This window comes from Crocodylus siamensis, chromosome 4 (assembly GCF_052110815.1).
Source record: "Crocodylus siamensis isolate JL-2025a chromosome 4, ASM5211081v1, whole genome shotgun sequence".
Classification (NCBI taxonomy): Eukaryota; Metazoa; Chordata; order Crocodylia; family Crocodylidae; genus Crocodylus; species Crocodylus siamensis.
In genome coordinates this window covers 236,084,377-236,103,961 of record NC_143398.1, presented here as the reverse complement: position 1 = coordinate 236,103,961, position 19,585 = coordinate 236,084,377, and the positions used below count along the sequence as shown (strand labels likewise).

The following is a 19,585-nucleotide window of genomic DNA, read 5'->3' as shown; positions in this document are numbered from 1 at the left end:
GCATCCCCCATGCGAACAACTAGTTCCCTTTGATAGATTGACTTTGCCACCACAAGGCTGACACTCACCCGGGAGCCCCGCTTGTTCCCTTATCATGAAGCATGAGGAATGGTCATTCCTCACCGACACGCGGTGATAGCAGTGAATAATATCGGAGAGGGGAGGAGGACAATACTAGGAACATGCTCAACAGAGGTGCTTGTTGTTCTTGGGACAGAATCCTGCTGCAGAGAAGGAGGCGAGCCTGGGGGGGCTGCTGTCATCGCTGATGCTGGTGAGAGCTCGGCAGTGGTAGAAGAACGTCGCTCAGGATGATAAAAGCTGATTCTCGCCAGAAGCCCAGAAAGGAATGGAGCAGAGAGAAAGGAACTGAGGAGCTGGGAAAGCCACAGTGACGAGCACATGAACTTCAGGCTGACCTTGGATGCACAAGGGATGAAGGAGACGGACAGGGACTGACTATGTGGAGCATCCTGGCGATAATTTTCTGGTTTTCCACTCTAATTGTAAGTATTTACACCTATTTCTTTTGTAACTCCTGAAATCACTGGTAGTATAAATTCCTTGGGGCGGTGTCATCTAATGGAGGGACCAGCAGATGAGAAGTGCAAGGTCCGGGTCTTGGCTCATGCTTGACTCATCATATGACCATGAGAAGACACCAGGCCTCAGTTTCCCTATCTAATAAAATGAGGTTGATAATATCCATTATTGTATTGGACCAAGGTGCATTTCCGCAGAGCTCTACTGATTTACACCAATTGAAAACCCAAGGCGTAAATCTTAAAACAGAAGCTGCCTGACTTAAACTCAGCTTTTAAAAAAAATATGCATTTAATGCTGGAATAAGCTTCACAGAATAGATTCTGGCTGCCTACCTTCAGCTTCAAAAAACCAGTGGGATTTTGAATGCAATACATCATTTGCAATATGTCATTTGTTCTCTGTTACCGTTGGGTCTCAGATGATTACAGGGGGCTGATCACATCAAGCTAGCCAGCCTATACCACCTTTTTAAATGAGTATATCATCCATGGTTGAGTATGCTCAGCTGGGGTGAGCCAGGTAGGAATAGGGCTAAATTCCCTGCAGAAGATGAGTTCATTTATCTCATCAAGGAATCTGGCCCATTGTTTCTGGAGATGTCTGAGCACCACTTACACCTTCCATTTTCCTGGTGAATGAGGGTCACTAAGGTTTTGCTTTTCTATCAGATTCCAGTGGAATAACCCTGAACACCATTTCCATGTAGCCCCATTCCTTCTCGTATCTGCTTTCTGGTTCATAGGTAGTAGCACTGGGGGTCTCTAGCTTAATTTATTCAGAACCCCCAAACCACCCACTTTTTTTCTGAGATTTTAAAACCAACCACATCTATTTCCCCTAATTCCTTGTCCCAGAATGCATCTTTTTTTGCAGCTCCCTCCACCCATAAAACAAAGAAAACAAAACTAGCTTCAAGTTCAGTGTGTTAGAGGTGGCCAATGGTGCCATGTACATTCAGTAGGTATGGACGCACCCAAATCCTTCTCTAGGTTATGAAGATAGATAAAATGCATATTTCATTGTTATGGAAAACCTCATGAATTGCTGATTTCTGTAAATTCACTCCCTTGGATATTCTAAATAGTTATATATGGAGCATTTTCTATATGATTAGAACAAGTAGCATTTTAAAAATAAAAAATATAGACAATATAGGAATTTTCTGTCATCCAAACATGAACAGTGTAAGTGCTTGGATGCAGGAGGAGTTTTAGATCAATGGAATTAGGAAAGAGATGGAGAAATTCTGGAATAAATAGAGACAGTTTTGAATGAAAAGTTCATCTTCAGTCAATGCTACTCTGCATTTTAAATTAAGAAAGTGACTTTTTTTCCCCCAACCAACAAAACGTGGCAGGACATCCACAAGGAAATTAAAATTGTATTGGCTCAAAGTCACTGGGTACAGGGAATTTAGAGCCAGGCTTTCTACTTTGAAATTATATAATGGGGAAGCTGCAATGATCAGAATGTTAAAACATTATCAGTTTATAGTCATTGATCTTAGTGCCTTACTGGGGGTGTTCAGCAAATGCTAGAACTGGATCCATCGTGGGTATTTATCCTTTGCTCCTTCTTCACTGGTCGTCAAAGACTGCGGGGTCCAGTTCAACAGGAACATCTTGAGATTTGGAAACCGTGTTTGTAAACCAGCAATTAAATTCTTGATACATCATCTGATGCCGTGCGATACCGTGCTACCCATATATGTATGTGCTTTTACTGAAGTTAGCGGCACAACTCACAGAAGTAAGAGGGGCATGATTTATCTCTAACAAGCTATCATGTAAAGACGACAACTTGTTCATATATGAACAACACACACTGTTTAGAGAATAACATATTGATGCAAATTGTATACCTAATAAATTGATTAATTGAAACATGTTAAAAGCAGGCTGTCCTATTCTAGCAACAGGAAAACAGCGTAAAGACATATTAAAAAATTTTCTAAAATAAAAACTTATAGGACTTAATGGAAATGATACCCAGGGGTGATGCATAGTTTGAAGAAAAAATGTTGCTGTCTTTGAAAATTATTGTCATCTCAATCACTATTTACTTTCTGAGTCTGCTGTCTGGCACCTTGAATAATCAATACCTACTCCAGAGAATTCCAGCTTATTTTCATTAATTGCTTAAAAGGTCTTGATCACAACTTTATTAAAATCTCTTTCGATTCATGTTTTCCACTGAACTAAGGTACTTTTTCACAAATACACCAAACAGGACGATCGTGCTGGTGTTGCCAACAACTGGAAACGTACAGAATTCCTGTAATAACTTTAATTTATATGCAGCAAAACATTTATAAAAACCATATCACATAACAAAGTTCAGAAATGATCAACTCCAGTATTTAACTAATTGAAAATATGAAAAGTAGTTAGGTTTCTTTATATCTTTAAGTCATTTAGATACTCAACAGACAGGATCTCCTTTTTTCAAGACTTTTGTTATAGATATAATTGTTTTAAAAACCCTGATTTCATGAAGCTATTATTTCTCTGATGTGAATATTCTTTGCATGGGCCATTACAAGAAGTTTCTTTTACTGTACACAAAAGAAGGACTTTTCATTTCATTTCATTATTGCATGATACATTGCCAATAACCCATTAAAAGGAGCCAACTTTTTCCAAAATAAAAAGTCCAGGGGTATTTTTGGGGTAAAACCTTGGCATCAGTGAAATCAGTGTTAGTTTGGTCATTGACTTCAGTTGGGCCGGAATTTCGTTCTGGTTTCTTTTAACAGCTAGCCCTAAAGATCATTAACAGGCCAACTGTATGAGATAATAATTCGCTGTTACAAGGCTCCTGGGGTCCGTTAATGTTTTAATGTAACCTGAAAGAGGCCAGAGGCGTACATGATTAAAGGGACACTAACAACTTGTATGTGGGCTTTTTAAAGACAGACTCATTTACTAAATAATCAGGTTTGATCCTTTTTAAATAAATCCTTTCACATCTGATAAAATAAACCCATTGTTTATAAAAGCTTATGCTATCCAACTCTGATGTAGTTAGTTCATAAAGGTGAACATCCACCCTGCCATCTGTCTTTTTTAAATAGTTTGCTGTCTTTTTTTTTTAAATTGGAAAAAGGGTTGGTTTTTTTTCCCATTGCTCCTTTAGAATATCTAGAGATCTTTTTAGCAAGGGAAATACTGACTAACTGATTATAAGGGGAAGATGAAATAGATTACACAAAGTGTTGCCATCTATACAAAAGTGGACTGAAAAAAATGAAGACTAATATTCTTCCCTCTGCAAACAACAGTGGAGAAGCAGCAATTCTGCTATAAGCTAGGGATGAGACTGTTCAACCTTTCTCTCAGCTCTAGCAAACATAGGTGTTGCCAATAACTAAAGTAGCAGGAACATTTTCACACCACTATGCACTTCTGAATGGGCCAGCTCGCTATTAATTGTATTGTTTGAGAGAGGAGATACTGTGGGATCAGTCCAGCTGACCTCATCCACTTTCTGGGAGCTTTTCCTCTGTTTCCACAAAGCTGGGGCCCAATCAGCATCTACTGGGAATTGTGTGCGGATGGCCTTAATTGCTGGTTTTTGCACATTGTTTGGTTCCCTAGCTACATGATTTTTGAGTAAACAGTACAAACTACGCATTTAATTGCTGTCTCAGGGCTGACATTTTTACCATGCCTTGCGGGGACAAATGCTGATTAACTTGGGGCACATTCTGACATTAGTGTTTTGAAATGCTCAGCAGCAGTTCTCTTTTCACTTCTTCCCAGGTAGCCTCAATGGTTTGCAGCCAAATTTCTCAATGAAGCAGGGCAATATAGTCTTGGACCAGATTTTAGGGGTGCAACTGTGAGAAAATGTAGGAAGTGACATGCTGGCTCGGAGAATTCATAGATTTCATAGATGTCATAGACATTAGGGCTGGAAGGGACCTCGGGAGATCATCGAGTCCAGCCCCCCACCAAAGGGCAGGAAGTCAGCTGGGGTCATAGGATCCCAGCAAGATAAGCATCCAATTTACTCTTGAAGGTGTTCAATGTAGGTGCTTGAACCACCTCCGCCATTCTGTGTTTTAGTGTTGTGAAGGGCCAAAATCGGGTCTAATAGGAAAGAAATTGGTTCATAATCCCACATGGAGAAGAACGATAGGTGCAGTCTTGATCACACTGTGCACGTAAATTGTAATTTGCTGTTCTGTTTGGTTATGTATACAGTGGGCACATCTACATGTGCAATATGCATGTAGCAATAAACTCCAGTGGAGCAGCCTCAACTAGTAGGGAGGTCGGGTGATGGTGGTGGTGGGGGCAAGTGTGTGTGGGGGGTCGGCCTACCACCTGGAGCTGCTCCGACCAGCTCATTGTGCTGCAGAATTGCTGGCTGGGGCACAAGGGTCTTCCAGCGCCAGGCTAGCTAGCACCCTCGTGCCCCAGCCAGCCCTGTCTACACTTGTGTCGGGCAGTACTGATCTACAGCAGAGTGAATTAGCATACTGCAGCTTACTAGAGTTGCATATGTAGATGGTGATGCTTTATTGCAAAGCTAATTAGTCAGCTTCTCAGTTAAGTGTTTTGTTTAGATGCACCCAGTTATAATAGATAGCATGCAGAGATCAATTAAATACTTTGTTACATGTTGGATTTCAAGACAATGTTATGATCAAATAAGGAGACTGCACAGAAAATGCTAGCTTGGGAAGAGTAAACATTGTGCCGGTGGCAAATGTTTGAAGAGTGATTTAACTGCTTTTAAAAATTTCCAGATCAAAGCTATCCCCCCTGTATGCGACCTCCTCAATGTCCTGCGTAAGGAAGAAGAGCTGTGTGTTGAGGCTCTGGCCCAGGAAGGAAAGAACAGAAGATCTGAAAATAATCAGTTCATGAACTCAGGTAAAAAGTGTGGGTTTATGGGGAAAGCATCCTGTTCTCAGGTCCACACTGTGGATGTGAGGTCTCCAACTTCCTCCTCTCCACTCCTTAGATGTCTGTGTGGGAGCAAAATTGTAATAAAAAACCATTGTGTTACCCTCAGAACAAAATTCTGCCCTTGCTATGGCTACAGACAAGTTTGACAAAGTCCCATGTACCTTCCAAACACAGGCCCCAACAATTGGATGAAATCATTCACAATATTCAATGTATTCTGAGTGGCAACTGAAGACAAATTAAGCCAAATACACCAAATCCTGACATATGGAGAATACTTAAGAGTCTCACCAAGTACAGCATTTTTCAGTGCCGATCCAGAAAGTGCACAGTAGGGTTTTTACCTTCAGAAAAAATTACATAAACAGGCAGTCAACACCCTAAGTACATGTAGACAGGAGATCCCTGCTAGCTCCTTCCTCATACAACCACCTGTCAAGTTAATAGTGTTTTCTGTTCAGAGCAGATTTATGACCATACGTAGCACATTGGGGTCCCAGGGACGGCTGTGATGCCCTCTGGTGCCTCCACGACCATGCCCCCCTAGGGTGCCTTCCCTTCTCACCTGCCATGCCTTGATGGAATAGTAAGTAGGGAGGCTGCCCACGGGTGGCCCCCATCCAGCTTGCCCCTCGCCAGGCCTCTCTGGCCAACTGTGCCATGCAGGATACCTACAGCCTTAAGAGCGAATTGTGTGGCTCTAAACCCTCCCCTACACCATGCCCCAAGTCTCGCGGGTGTTACTGTAATGATGTTTGGCCCTCCTTGGACACCAGTCCCCTGGCCCCTGTCTGGCCCTGTGGCCTTACACTCTGCCCACTCTGGGCTCAACAGCTGCTCGTGCCTTGAGCCTGCCCCTGGCAGGGCTCAAAACAATCATGTGCCCCTTGTGGACCTCCATATGCCACCCCTTACAGTCCCTAACACAAACCACCGGTGTAACTATAACATAATCTATAACCTCCCAGGCTATAACTTCAATATAATGGGGAAGCACCTGTCTGGCCCCGTAAGCTCCCTGAGCCACACTGTTCCCACAGGCAGCATAGCACTTAGCTTGGCGTCCCCGGGTAGCTCTCCTAGACAGGAGCTCTTTCCTCTGCAGCTGCCAGGGAGAGGCTACTTGATCAACTCAGGTCCTGGGCTTATATAGCTCCAGCCTGACCCACTTCCTGTCATGTGAGCCTCTCATTACCTCCCCTGGCTCACCTGCCAGCAGCCTCACAGGTTGCTGGCTCCCTCAAAGGAGCAGGTACACCCCAGTGCCTTGTTACAGCATGTAAAAGAGTCCTTTGGCTTTGGAGTGTCTTCTGGCATGAAGTCATTCATCATATATCATTCAAGCAATATACCTAGCACAGCCATGGCTGTGCTAATGATAAATAATAATAAGAAATAATAAATGATTATTTATGCTTGTCTATGAATAGCATTAATTCTGCCCAACCTGTGCCTAGAAAAGCATCTTACGGAACATGCTGGGTGCAGGAACTATATTTGTGTGTGTACAGCCACACAAATGAGGGTAGGGTCTCTGCTACTCATAATGCTTCATGGACTGAAGTATTCTTGGGTAGTTGCCTAAAGAGAGATGGCCTTTGAGGTAGGATATCCCTTGCCCATTGGAAATCCAGGGTGTTGCACTTAGAAGCCGAATTTTTAACCGAGTGCTTTATGAATTGACACAACACTGGGTTAATGAATAGCAGAAAGGCTTGCTTTAATAACTACCAACAAGTTACAAAGCTAAATGACAGAAAAAGACTCTTTCCCAATATAAAATGAGCTATTAGTCCTTGTGCAGAGAGAACTTTCTCCAATGCAGGCAGGACGCAGTTCTTGCGTCGCCTCATTGTGTGGATCCTTCACTTGCGGCTGGGTGGCAGGATGGCTTCTTGATCTTTCCTGGACTGTACAGACACCTTGCTGGCAGTTCTGTCTTGCTTTTTTATGCTGTATTAATTGCATAGCTTCAAAGCATTCCTTCTTGATAGCTGGTTAATCAAACGCTGAACAAAACAGGCAAGGACGGAATTAAAGTATTACAATTGTACCCTGTTTGTGTGTTGGTGAAGTGTGCAAGCTGATGTAGGAATCAAATGGGATGGGTAGTGATCACAGAATATTATTTGTCAGTAGTTACTTTAACAATGGAACCTAATAAATGCTGTATCAAATGTCTCAGGGAGATAGTGAAGATCAGAGACCGGTGGATACAATAGGTGTGAGTTTTAGGAGAATACACACTGGTTTAGCATAATAAACATTTAGAGACTGACTGCCTATTTTGAGAAATATGCCTTAATAAATGCAAATGTGAGGCCGTGAGGATCAGACGATAGGTGTGAGCTAGGTTAGATCCAGTCATGTAGACTGATTTAGCATAAAACTGTAGACAGGTATTGGATGTTTGCTTTGGGAAACAGGTCGTAATCAAAGGGGGAATGTGTTAACCAGGATATATTTACAGTCATGTTTTCAGTGCACCTTGGCTTTTCTTTTCTCTTATTTTGCATTGAAGTGGATATTTTAGTTCTTTTGTTTTCTCTAGTGCCACTTAGCTCAGTTGAGATGTAGGTTGAGTTTGTAGGTTGAGATTGTAGGTTTCTCCCCAACCCACTTGGCTTTCTGGCTTGCTCTGAGTCTTGTTACATTTATGCAATGAGTGCGTTAGGTCTCTGTCAATACTTTTAATCATCACTTCTCTGGTGTGGTAGAAGGTTGAGGACTGTTATTGTGACTGTTATTACCTTATGGCATGGGTCTGGTATTGGGTGCTGCAAGGCTCCACTCTCTCTTATACCTAATAGGTTGCAAGCCATTAGCAGAGTTCGATTTTCTTGTGGCAGTCTTGTTACCACAACCTAGTCTTGCTCCAGCCCTGGTCTTACATTTTTGTGCAAGACACACTGTCCAAGCTTTCACAGTTTTCATATGCAGCACAGGGAAATTTAAATATAGATGTTCAGAAGCACGATCAACTGTAGAAAGCCTGCAGTTTTGGGTGCCTCCATGTGTGAGGTGCAAAGGTCTGATTTGCACCATTGAGCAGGTGTGATGAGCCGGTCCCATGATGAGGCTCCTGCCATTTGGGTTCAAATCTTACCACGATGCTTTGTAAGAACTCGGTGCCAATATATTCACGCCCTAAATCAGATATAGCCTCATGACTGAGCACAAAGATCTTGTTTGCTGTTTGGTTGGTGTCTTATGTGAATAATGCGGGTACCTTTCATTTCAGTGAATTTAACCTAACTGTAGAATCATCACATCATAGAAAAAGAAGGTTAGGAGGTCAGAGCCCAGATAGGAGGCCACCTAGTCTAATCCCGGACTCAAGGCAGGACCATCCAGATCTACATCATTCTGGACAAGCGATTCTGTAACCTGACCTTACAAGTTCCCCTACGAAGGAGGTTGCAAAGCCTCTCCTGGTAAACTTGGATCCAACTTGGAAAACTGCTTTCCTGACCCATTTCTGGTCATCACTAGCAATTTCCACGTGGGTCTTGCTCTAAGAAAAGCACCTGGGAAGAAACCAGTTAAAATGAGAGTACTTTCAAACCTTGCCATTACTTTTTGCAGTAAAAATCAAAATAAATCTGTTCCCCATGCCCAATATTCCTGTGATAGGAATTCACAATTGCTCTTCTGGGAGTGGCAATGGAAACCCAGACAAATGAGGAGGGAGGGAAGGTGGGGGAGGAGGGCTGAATTCATGGTTGAACAAAGAGCAGTATTTTCTGCCTCCTGGTCTTGATTTAATGATGGGTCGTTGTTAGGTTGGTTTCTTATGTAAATAAAGTCGTGGCCTTTCCTTCCAGGAAAGTTAATTTAAGTTATGTCAGCAAAGAGTGAAATTGGAGGAACCTGCTGGTATTAGTAGCTCCAGGCTTTTGTTCTCTGCATCTTTTATGCTTGATATCTGCATGTGGGGAGAAATGCTCTTGGTGACGTCTGTCATCTGGGGAAGAGCGGAACAAAGCTCTGGACATCCTGGCCGCATCCCCGTGAGCGGGAACGTGCGGTTTGCAGCATCTCAAAGCCCTTTGAGGCACTGCAAAATGCACGCTACACTCGTGATTCTGCTCACCACACTGCATATTTGCAGCGCAGCGCAAAATTAGATACTGGGAAATCCCGGTATCTAAAAAACCCACACCAAAAAAAAAAGTGTGGCTGCAGCATGTGCTGCCTGAAATTGGAGCCTGGCTGGCCAGAGCCACGCTCCGGCTGCCAGCCAGGCTCTGTGTGCCTGGATTGCTGTTGCTGCAGCCCCCAGGACCCCAGGTGAGGCTGCTGGGGCCAGTCTGGGTACTGGCCCCAGCCTTCCTTACCCCACCCAGGGAAATTTGCTACGTACCAGAGTGCACGTGCAGAGTGCACATGCCCAGGGAAAACTAGCAGCGGCTCAGATATGTATCGCTGTTAATTGTCCCTGGGGAAATGCATGTTCCCACTCGTGGGGACATGCCCCCTGTGGGTGTGTTACGAGTAAATGTGCTTGGAAGAAGAAGGCACTTACAGAGTGGGGGACAGGGGGCTTCCCAGCAGCACCCCATCCCCCCTGCCAAAGCTCGCTCCAGTGGTAGGAGGGGAGCAGTTCTGTATGTGGCAGGTTCCCCTTCTTGTGCTGACCAAAGTCTACATTCAAAAAGCCCCCCAAAACAGGATTAGTTAGTGGTGAATCAGGCACAAAATATCAAAGCAGAAGGGTGTCTGATCTAACTTACGCTGTAAATAAAAGGAGCCCTTGGTATTTTTCCATTGCCTTGAAAATACCAATTGTTTGCAAGAGATGGGAAGTTATATTCAAATAAGCTTTGATCCAGCAGTGCTCTTCTATTTTTGGCATGTTCCTTGCTTGAAATGTGCTCAGCGAAGGAGAATAGCTGGAGGTTGCCAGCAAACTGGGATCTCTATTCCTTTTGACATAATGGAGAGCAGCCTAGGGACTGCTCTTATTTATGCCAGCTGCCTACCATCCCCAAGAAACCAAGGACATTTCAAGAATTGGCAGAGCGCAGCTGGGCTCTGGCCCCATCCTGACATGCTGCCTAGAAAGGGCTGATAGTTGGCATAGGAGCCAGCTATGCCAGCTCTCCTGCAGCTGAGAAATCCCTCCTCAAGGAGAAATATCTCAGCTGGCCAGTGACATCTTGCTTCTGATGCCTTTTCGCCGGTGGAGAGTCTTGCCTTCTCGGTCCAAAAGCCAAAGTAGCAAACTTATTTGTGTTATTCCCTGGAGGAAGCCTTCTCCCAGTACAGCAAGCTCACCGCTGCTGCACTGTATATTGTTCTCCGGGAAACAAAGGAGTTGACACAACAGTTTGCCGTTGAGGCTTTGTACTGCGCTGCCAGCACGGAGGGCTGTGATCCAGACAACAGGGCAGAGCTAAACATAGACCTCACCCATGCTAACATTCGGCTTTGACTGATCGCCGCCTGTTAAATGATACTGCTGAGCCATAAACATTCGCCGCGGTGGGTAAACACTGAAGTGAGACACTCCAGGCTGTGAGCAAGTTCCTTGTTTCTGTTCTTTTTATTACATAGGAAAAGATCACTGGGAAAACAGGAGGAGGCAGATCTGGATTGTGAGACAGTCTGTGTCAGCCTGATGAAGCCTAAGCAGCCCAGAGGCCTTGAAGGAAATGCTGAGCACTTTCCAGGGAGGGAAAAGCATTCAGGGTATGCAAGGGATGCCCAGAACCCGGCAGGACAGGCCCCTTGGCTTGCAAATGCAGCGGTGGTGCAGCTGCCTTTTTTCTTGATCAGGAAACAGCAGATATTAATCACAGCCAGCAAAGGGGATTGTTTCCTCAGTCCAGTTGAGAGAGGCAGACAGCTCACTTCCATCAGTCTGATCCCTGCGTAATACAGGAGAACAGCATCACAAGAAAAGCCAAAATGCTAGAGTCCCCACAAAAGAGGGGGGAAGCAGAGAGGGAGCTTCTTCTCAGCCTCCCACCCTGCACTCAACATGCAATGGGTGTCTTTATCCCTGCTCCAGGGTGCGGGAGAGTGTGCTTTAATTAGAGTGGCTCTCGGGAGCCACTCTAATTAAAGCGTCTGCAGTGTCTTGTGTGTTGAGCATCCCACACGTCAAAATGGCAGCAGAGGCGCTTTAACTAAAACTTGTTCAACAAGCTGTAGTTAAAACACTCCTGCCAACTGCTTTGAAGCACAGGGGCACTAAATTCACGTGACACCGAGGCTGCTGGAGCATGCTAATTAGCACACTTCTGCAGACTCAATTAATTGAGTTGGCTCCAATGCATTCTAATTAGAAGTCATCAGAACAGGCGTTGAGCACATGTATAAGATAGTGTGCTAGTCATGACAGACAGTAGAGTCCTTGGTGATTTAAAGGTGCAATACAGAGAAGAGAGTCACAAGAGCGGCATCCCTAAATACATAGAAATATAGGACCATACAGTGTAGTGGGATTTCCAGTTTAATGGTGGCTCAAGAATGGGGCCTCCAACTGAAATAACTGCTGGGAAATGGGGTTCAAACCATAAATCGTTCAAGACCTGGCTTGTGCCAGAGAGAATATTACCATTAATTAGGTTCATTCCTAGAGTGAATGGAATGGAGTCTCTGGAAGGGAATGCACGATCCCTTTTCCTGACCTGTAACTGGCAAGTGCAATTCTTTTCCTTTCTAATCACAGTAATTGCTTTTCTGGACTTGCTAAATTAAGTTTTGAGCTCTTACAGCAGGTAACGTAATTGAGAGCCACAGCTGAGCCCAGAAACTTGTTCATTAGCATTATTCACTAACCGCCTCTCAGCACTAGTGAAAGAGGTGCCAAAAAGTGTCAAAAGACTTTGTGCTTGCAAAAGCCTGGCCTCTAATGAACATCTTTCCTCTTTTGCCATGGTATAATGTCATAGCGATTTAACATAGTAGTCAAGTTGTACATTTTTGTATTTATACAAGTAAGTAAAACATTAGACTCTGTCCAAGCAGTAGTTTTTGCTGAGGTGACTAAAAATATTCAGATCAGGTTTCTTTCCTCTTCCCAAACTAATTAGGCAGCGACAGAGGACCAAGGGCCAAAGGCCTGCTCTAGAGCCTCTGGAGCTGATGAAAAGACTCCCCCTGATTTCAGCATGCTTGGAAGCAGACCTGGCACCTGGGATCCCTCTCTTGTCTCCGTATTGCTTGGAAATGGATGATCCTTCATACAGAGGGTGAACAGAAAACGGTTCTCCATGCCACTGCCATTGGGTTTGACAGTAGAAGGATCAGTCCTCAGGAAAGCAGCTTCAGAGCTTGCGTCTCATGGTCTTGAATGCATGTGTCCTTCATAGCTTGGTCTACTCTAGCGATGGAGTATGTGGCCTGATGTCTTGTTATTCCATCCTAGGGAGATGTGCTGGAATGTGGGACAACATGAGCTGCTGGCCTTCTTCCCCACTTGGACAGACGGTCAATGCGCACTGCCCCAAATTCTTCCAAATGCTCACTGGGAAAAAAGGTAACATTAAACATCACTTTTTCAAATGAAATGTCAGATTTCAGGGGACACTTTCAGGTCAGGCTTTTCATAAAACCTACAGCTGAACCCCCACCCCCCGCTTCCTCCCCGCTGCAACAGCCCATTTTCCCTGTTTCTTTTTCAAAGGCCAATGACCATAACTAGGTAGTGTTTGCAGCCTGAAGATTGTTCAGCATGGTACTAAGGCAGACCTGGAAAATGGAACGGGCTTGAAACAAAAATGCAAGTTACTAGGCTCTTTTTTGTTGGCCGGGCTGAGAGAAATGCAGAAATTAAATGTAGTAATGAAAAGCAGCGTAGCTGGGTCGAAGGGACTTCTCAAGGATGGAGAACACCATCCTTTTCCCAAGCAGTAGACGTAGGAAAGTCAAGGAACGCTTTGTTCTATCTTTTACCTTTTCGGGATATCGAAGGTAGACATGAGGGTGGAATTTGCTTGCAATAAACTCTAGGAATCATCAGGTTTTAGCAGGAAGTTTGGCTGCTTTTTTATTAGCCTTTTCCGCCCTTTTGCTTGGATCAACACTAACAAAATAATAGACATCGAAAACACAGGCATTTCTGCTTAATCTGACAGTGCCCCTGAATGATAAAAGGCTGGTTTGTCTCTCTGGTTATGAAACATGTCAAAAGACCGTAACTCAGTGTGATCCCTTATTTACATAAAAACACCCAGCCACTCTTTTCACAATTATTATTATTTTATGGAAGAAGGCATTCAGCTACAAGGCAGATAGGAGCCAAAGTAAGATAGATTCAGCGTAAGAAGAAGAGGAGTATTTGATGATCTTTAAAATGTGTGCATCCTATTTCAGCTTTTTTGAAGAAAACACTATTCAAATTATTACATTAATAAGCGGGCATAGGAGCAGAAGAACATCAAGAAACTGCCTGCTAACCCCCCCAGCTCTATGTTACCATAAAGGGTAACATTTAGGAAGGTCTGAATATCTGAGGAAATCTCTTCCTGACATAACTGCAGTCAGGTCTCATGTAGTCTTTGGCCATAAAAGTACAAGTCTCTCTTAGCTCCGGTTGGAAACCTTCTGTTTCAGCCACCGGAGGGAGCTGCTCACGTGTGTGTACAGAAGTGCACCTTCGCAGTGCTGCAATTTAAAGCAGAGATTCCCAAACTTTTGCTTATTACGTACCCCTTCCAGATTTACCAGCTGCTCAAGTACCCCTACCAGTATACTGTTTATATTTTAACCCCTTAAATGCCAATTATTAGAAGAATGAAAGTTAAATCTGCCATTACACAATTTGTCCCATGTAGCCCTCCAGAGATGTCTTGCATACCCCAGGGGTATGTGTACCACAATTTGGGAACCCCTGATTTAGAGCACTATAAAGTTACAGCATTCTTAAATATGATAGAAGTGCAGTGTTGTGGTGGGAGGGGGAGGCTGCGGGGGCAGGGAAGCGGGGGTGGTTTTGAGCCTCTGTGGACTTTCCAGGCTTGGAGGCAGGAAATGCTCTGCAGCCATCTGGGGCTTCTCCACTGGTCAGAAATTTGACCAGCATTATTTAAAGTGCTGTAGGTTGCTAAAGTGCTGTAAAATACAGGGCTTCAAATTTAATACCTCATTTAGCGAGGGTTAATTTAAAGCACTGTACCCATTTTTAAAGTGCTGTAAAGCCGTGTGCTTCTGTTAAGTTGCAACAATAAAGCACTTTAAATGGAAACCCCCCCCCCAACTTCTGCACACACCTCAAGTTGGCTCAGTCAAAACCAGAGGTGTCCTTGTCAGAACCAGGGAGTCCTCACAACCAAGCAAAGGTTTGCATATCCAAAGGTTGCCTGATCTGAAATCTAGGGTGCGTCCCATTATTCTGGAGATAGTCTAACAACCCTAAACTTAATTTGCCTTGATTCTGCAGAGGCTGAAAGTTGCTGTGAGTCACTCGTAATAACCAATGATCAAAGATACAGGCTTCAAGACAGAGTCCAGAGGCAGAGATCCTGTTTTTGACCTGTTGCATTCCTTGTTTTGAATCCAAATTAGCACCATGCTTTCTGCTGGCTTGTAACTCCTGCATCTCCCAAGGTTGCTGCCATGTCCTGGACAAATTTGTGTTTTTCCCTTTAAAATTGCCTCTCTCACAGGAAAACACAGCAGCCAAAACTTTGCTCTGTTGGTCACTTAGCTACAAAGGAAACTGATGTCCACAAATGTAAAAGAACCACACGGCAGTGATGGAAACGGGTCTGAACTAAATCTGTCAGCAGTGACAGATATGGAAACCCCCCCATCTCCCCTGCGCTTTACAGGAAGAAACCATGTGTTAGTTCAACACAGCTCTGCAATGTCTGTATAGACTGGGCACTTCAGTGGCGCTTTTTGGTGCTTTTATCTAAAGGAGATTCAACCAGCTATTACATAAAAGCACCCAAAAATCCCTGCAGAAATGCCCAATCCATGCAGGTCCAACACCATGCCTCTTCTGCGCGTGAGTTGGGCTCGGTGTCGGGGTGCATGGAGTTTGAAGTAGAGTGCAGTTTCTACTCTGGAGGGGTTTTTATGCCTGTAAGCAGTCATAAATACTGGTGAATGCTGGAAGAGGAAATCTGCAGCTGCTCTCAGCCCTCTTGGTTGGCCCAATGTCGTGTTGGATTGAAAAGAAAATCTGGACCCAAATACAGCATGGCACCGGTGAAGTTTGGATGGGGATCTGAATGCTCAACTTTCTGCCTGTTCAAATGGACACAGACTCAACAGAGGGAATAAAGGAGAGCATATTACAATTTCCCAAGTAGAAATCTTTCATAAGAAATCTATGCCCATAGATGCCAGTATTATACTTTCCTTCTTGATGACTCACCTAAAACCCTGTACTTATGCAGACAGACAATAGATGCCAACACGTCTGCACGTGCCCCTTTTTATCGTGCCTTGTCCTCTGACACACTTAAAGCCCTTTTTTGCAATCAGTATTGTAGGTTATAAGCACACTTATAAGCAGTGCATTTTGATTCTACTTATCTTGCTTATCACCATCTGCTAGAAACACACATTCTGCACCTCCCAGTCAAGGATGCTTGCAGTCAAGTTTCAAGGCAGGCTGGTAGGGTGTGGGGACAGGAAGGGAAAAGTGGGAGTTCTTCCTAAGATGCTTCATTTTTTTCACTTTGCCATTGTATTACAACAGAACATGGAAAACATGAACTCAAAAATCCACCAGCCTGATCTTTCCAGAGAAAGTAGCTGGAGCCAGACTTTCATAAATAGATGTATAACACATTTGTAATTCCAGCCAAGCAAGGATCAAAGCCTTTGTTATACATCTTTTCCTATGGCACCTTTAACTCAGACCTGTAGTTAGTGCAGATGTGGTCTCACTATAGGATCATCCATAATGGTGCAACAGCCCAGACTTCATGTTCACTCATACCCTGTAGATTACCAGTTACTCCACTGATATATTCTCATGCATGTGCATCTCATGCTTCTCTCTCTGACCCTTCAGTTTTGGACACGTCTGGCAAGACTACAGAAAAATAAAGCAGCTAGGTTAGATCCTGGAGTCCTCCCTGTAATATGTCCAAGGAAAACAATAATCTGCCAGGCAATGACTAGAGTCACTAAAGAGCTGCACAGGACCTAATTAAGTCATGTTCCTCTGTAGGAAGAGCACAGTAAAAGATGGAGAAGAGCAAAGCGGCTCTACCCTGTAGTATGCTTGTTCTGACAGCAGTTTACCTTTCCCTGGGTAAAATCCTGTCCTGATTAGAGGCAAGGGGAGTTTTCCTCAGGTCAGAATTTCACCCCATGTCTTCAGAGTGGAGGAGATGGGCAGTAGCTGGTCTGACTGTTGCACAGAACTGTTGCTTTTACCCAGGCTGTGTTTATTTGGCCGAAGTACCACTCTGTGTGGGTACAGATGGCCATTCTAGCAGCCTGTTAAGGTCACACATTCCTCCGGTGATCTGATATTAGCTTATAGCGTCTCCATTTCATTTGCCCTGCTAATGCCTAACACAAGGTTAAGTACTTAGTCCTGGGTGTTGTTCCTGTTCTTGCTTCGTGAAATGCATCAGACTGGAAACAGAGGAAGCCTCTCTGAAACCTGCAGGTGATACTGTCAGCTAGGTGTTGTGTTCCTGCTACATAGTAGAAAAACTCGCAGGTGTGGTCCATTCCTCCAAGAAGGGCTGGACCTAGGTTAGAAGTTCACAGGGCTAAGCTCTCCCCTGGCTGCTGGGGTGCACGTATACAAATGAGGTGATTTTTTTCCCTTAAAAATCCTGGAAATGCACATGTGCTTTTAGTTATGTTAAAGATCAGAAATCACCTTAGAACGGGGGTGGGCAAAATATGGCCCGCGGGCTGGGTGTGGCCTGCCAGGCCATTCTATCCAGCCCATGGGGCCCCTAAAAAATTTAGAAAATTAATATTTATCTGCCCCTGGCTGCCTGTTATGAGGCCCTCGATGGCTTGCCAAAACTCAGTAAGCGGCCCTCCAGCCGAAATAATTGCCCACCCCTGCCTTAGAATGAGATAACAGAGATTGTCTATGGAATGAGCAGAGCCATTGGCACTCCGTCTATCACCATTTTCTCTCACCATCAGATCATGACAAATCCTCAGAAAGACATCTAATCTAGGGACCTTCACGAGAATGGCAGATTTGACCATGGGATGAATTGAATCTGTGACTCCGTGAGTCACAGCTTTGTTGATCCCAGATCGCCAGCCAACAAATACCAGCTGTGTACAATACTGTTATTTATATTTCAGTTAATAACCCATATGCATCACAGCCATCCCTGGGTGTGTGAACAGTCAGAACCACACAAATACACTGGGCAAATATGGTATCAGCAGAGTTCACTCACTGCCCTATCTACTCAACTGTATCTTCTGTATGCAGACAAGGTTCTTTGGGTAAACCTGATATCTTTTATTAGACCAGCTCAATTTCCTCCTCCTACAAAAGCCTGAAGAATGGATGGGCCTTGAATTCTGGTATTCAGAGACTGAGCCTCTTAACCTATAGGATACCATGGTCCAGAGTAGATGGACCATGTCTGAGCATCACCATTCTCTCAGGTGTTTGAGTTTAGTGCTTTATTAGTAAGAACATCTGCCAACACATAAAGAGAGAAGCGGACTTTTTTAGGGCCCAAGTATATATGGCCCGGTTCCTATTGAAACCAGTAGCATAAACTTCCACCGTGCAGGATTATGGACCTGACCCAGATCTTTTAGTAGAGAACGGAAGTCTTTCCATTGACTTCAGTAGGTTTTGGGTCAAGCTCTAAGCACTCCTAGGTCAGGGTCAGTGTTTTGTTGGTTCATTTTGCCTCTGTTCAAGAACAACCTGCTTCAAGAAGGTGCTCATGCTCTTAGCTGCATCTCACCTCCAGCTGTGCTCTCTGCACGCCATGGAGAAAGCTACTCAGCGCTGCTGTTGGCATACTGGTATTTGCTTGTTACTGATCATTAAGCAGAATAATCACCCTCACATAATAGTGAGCGATTACATCTCACTTTGTTACCGCTGCCACAATACAGGCTTTGTGTATCGGAACTGCACCAGTGAAGGTTGGTCCGAGACATTTCCAAGACCTGATGTTGCCTGTGGCTATGATGTGAATGACACTACTAATGAGGACAGAGTGAGTCTGATTTATTATTTGTGACTTAACATGTGTTGCTTAATGATCTGGGGCAGGGGAGGGAGGGGAACTGTAAACCAGCAACAGAGAGAAAGCATGGTTTAATGGCTCTGGCATGAGATGGAGCCTGGAGTGGGTGGATGTGCCCCCTTGCTCCTCAAAAGACTGGACACCAGACCCCTGCCTGAAGCTCTCCCTTGGCTTTGGCTCCCAGCATGATGGTCATACGTCAGCTAAAGGATCTAAGTATGAGACATTAGAGTAGGGGTGGGCAAAATGTGGCCCACGGGCCAGCTGAAGCCCATCAAGCCATTCTATCTGGCCCATGGGGACCCTAAAAAATGTAGAAAATTAATATTTATCAGCCCCTCGCTGCCTATCATGCAGCCCTCGATGGCTTGCCAAAACTCAGTAAGTGGCCCTCCGCTCAAAATAATTGCCTGCCCCTGCCTTAGAGAGAGTGCCCTGATTGCTGTTGGTCCTGTAAGACTTCCCATGAAGAGTGAGGATTCCCATGGGTATCTCTTTTGCAGCGCACTTATTTCATGAAGGTGAAGACCATGTACACGGTTGGATACAGCACTTCCCTCCTGACGCTGATGATAGCCTTGGGGATCCTGGCAGCCTTTAGGTGAGGAGAAGTGGACCTTCTTTGTTTGCAAAACCTCTGATTAACCCTCACAGACCCAAATTAATATGCTTTTTTCACGGGAAGATAGATGGTTAAACAGTCTCACAACCCTTCTAGAAACTAGAGGCAGAAATAGTCTGAGTTCACTGCTCCGGCCCTGTAGTGTGTTTTTCTCTTTTAAATGCTCCAGGTGGTGGGACTGCCATCATTTCTGTCCCATGGTAACTGATCTCAGCAGCAGACAGCTTTTTTTTCTCTTCTGGTTACACTCAGTTTTCCTTTCTTATTTATAGCCTGAATGAAATTCTTTTCTGTGTTACAATGCATTGGCTTCAGAGAAGGTCTTTCAGATTTACATGGGCCAA

At 44.3% G+C, this 19,585-nt stretch overlaps 2 protein-coding genes across 2 annotated transcripts in view; one reads left to right on the top strand and one right to left on the bottom strand.

Annotated features, from left to right (window-relative positions):
- The first annotated feature begins 376 nt into the window (after positions 1-376).
- Positions 377-19,585, top strand: part of SCTR (secretin receptor) — a 34,196-nt gene continuing 14,987 nt past the window's right edge. Inside the window, exons 1-5 of the mRNA XM_090045918.1 lie at positions 377-506; positions 5,300-5,426; positions 12,838-12,948; positions 18,486-18,589; positions 19,123-19,220. Coding sequence (XP_089902044.1) covers positions 462-506; positions 5,300-5,426; positions 12,838-12,948; positions 18,486-18,589; positions 19,123-19,220 — 485 coding nt within the window. The 5' untranslated portion in view covers positions 377-461. The remainder of the gene's footprint in view (positions 507-5,299; positions 5,427-12,837; positions 12,949-18,485; positions 18,590-19,122; positions 19,221-19,585) is intronic.
- The window catches only part of TMEM37 (transmembrane protein 37), a 32,836-nt gene continuing 26,058 nt past the window's right edge, over positions 12,808-19,585 (bottom strand). Inside the window, exon 3 of the transcript XR_016442114.1 lies at positions 12,808-12,936. The gene's annotated coding sequence lies outside the window, so the exon portion shown is untranslated. The remainder of the gene's footprint in view (positions 12,937-19,585) is intronic.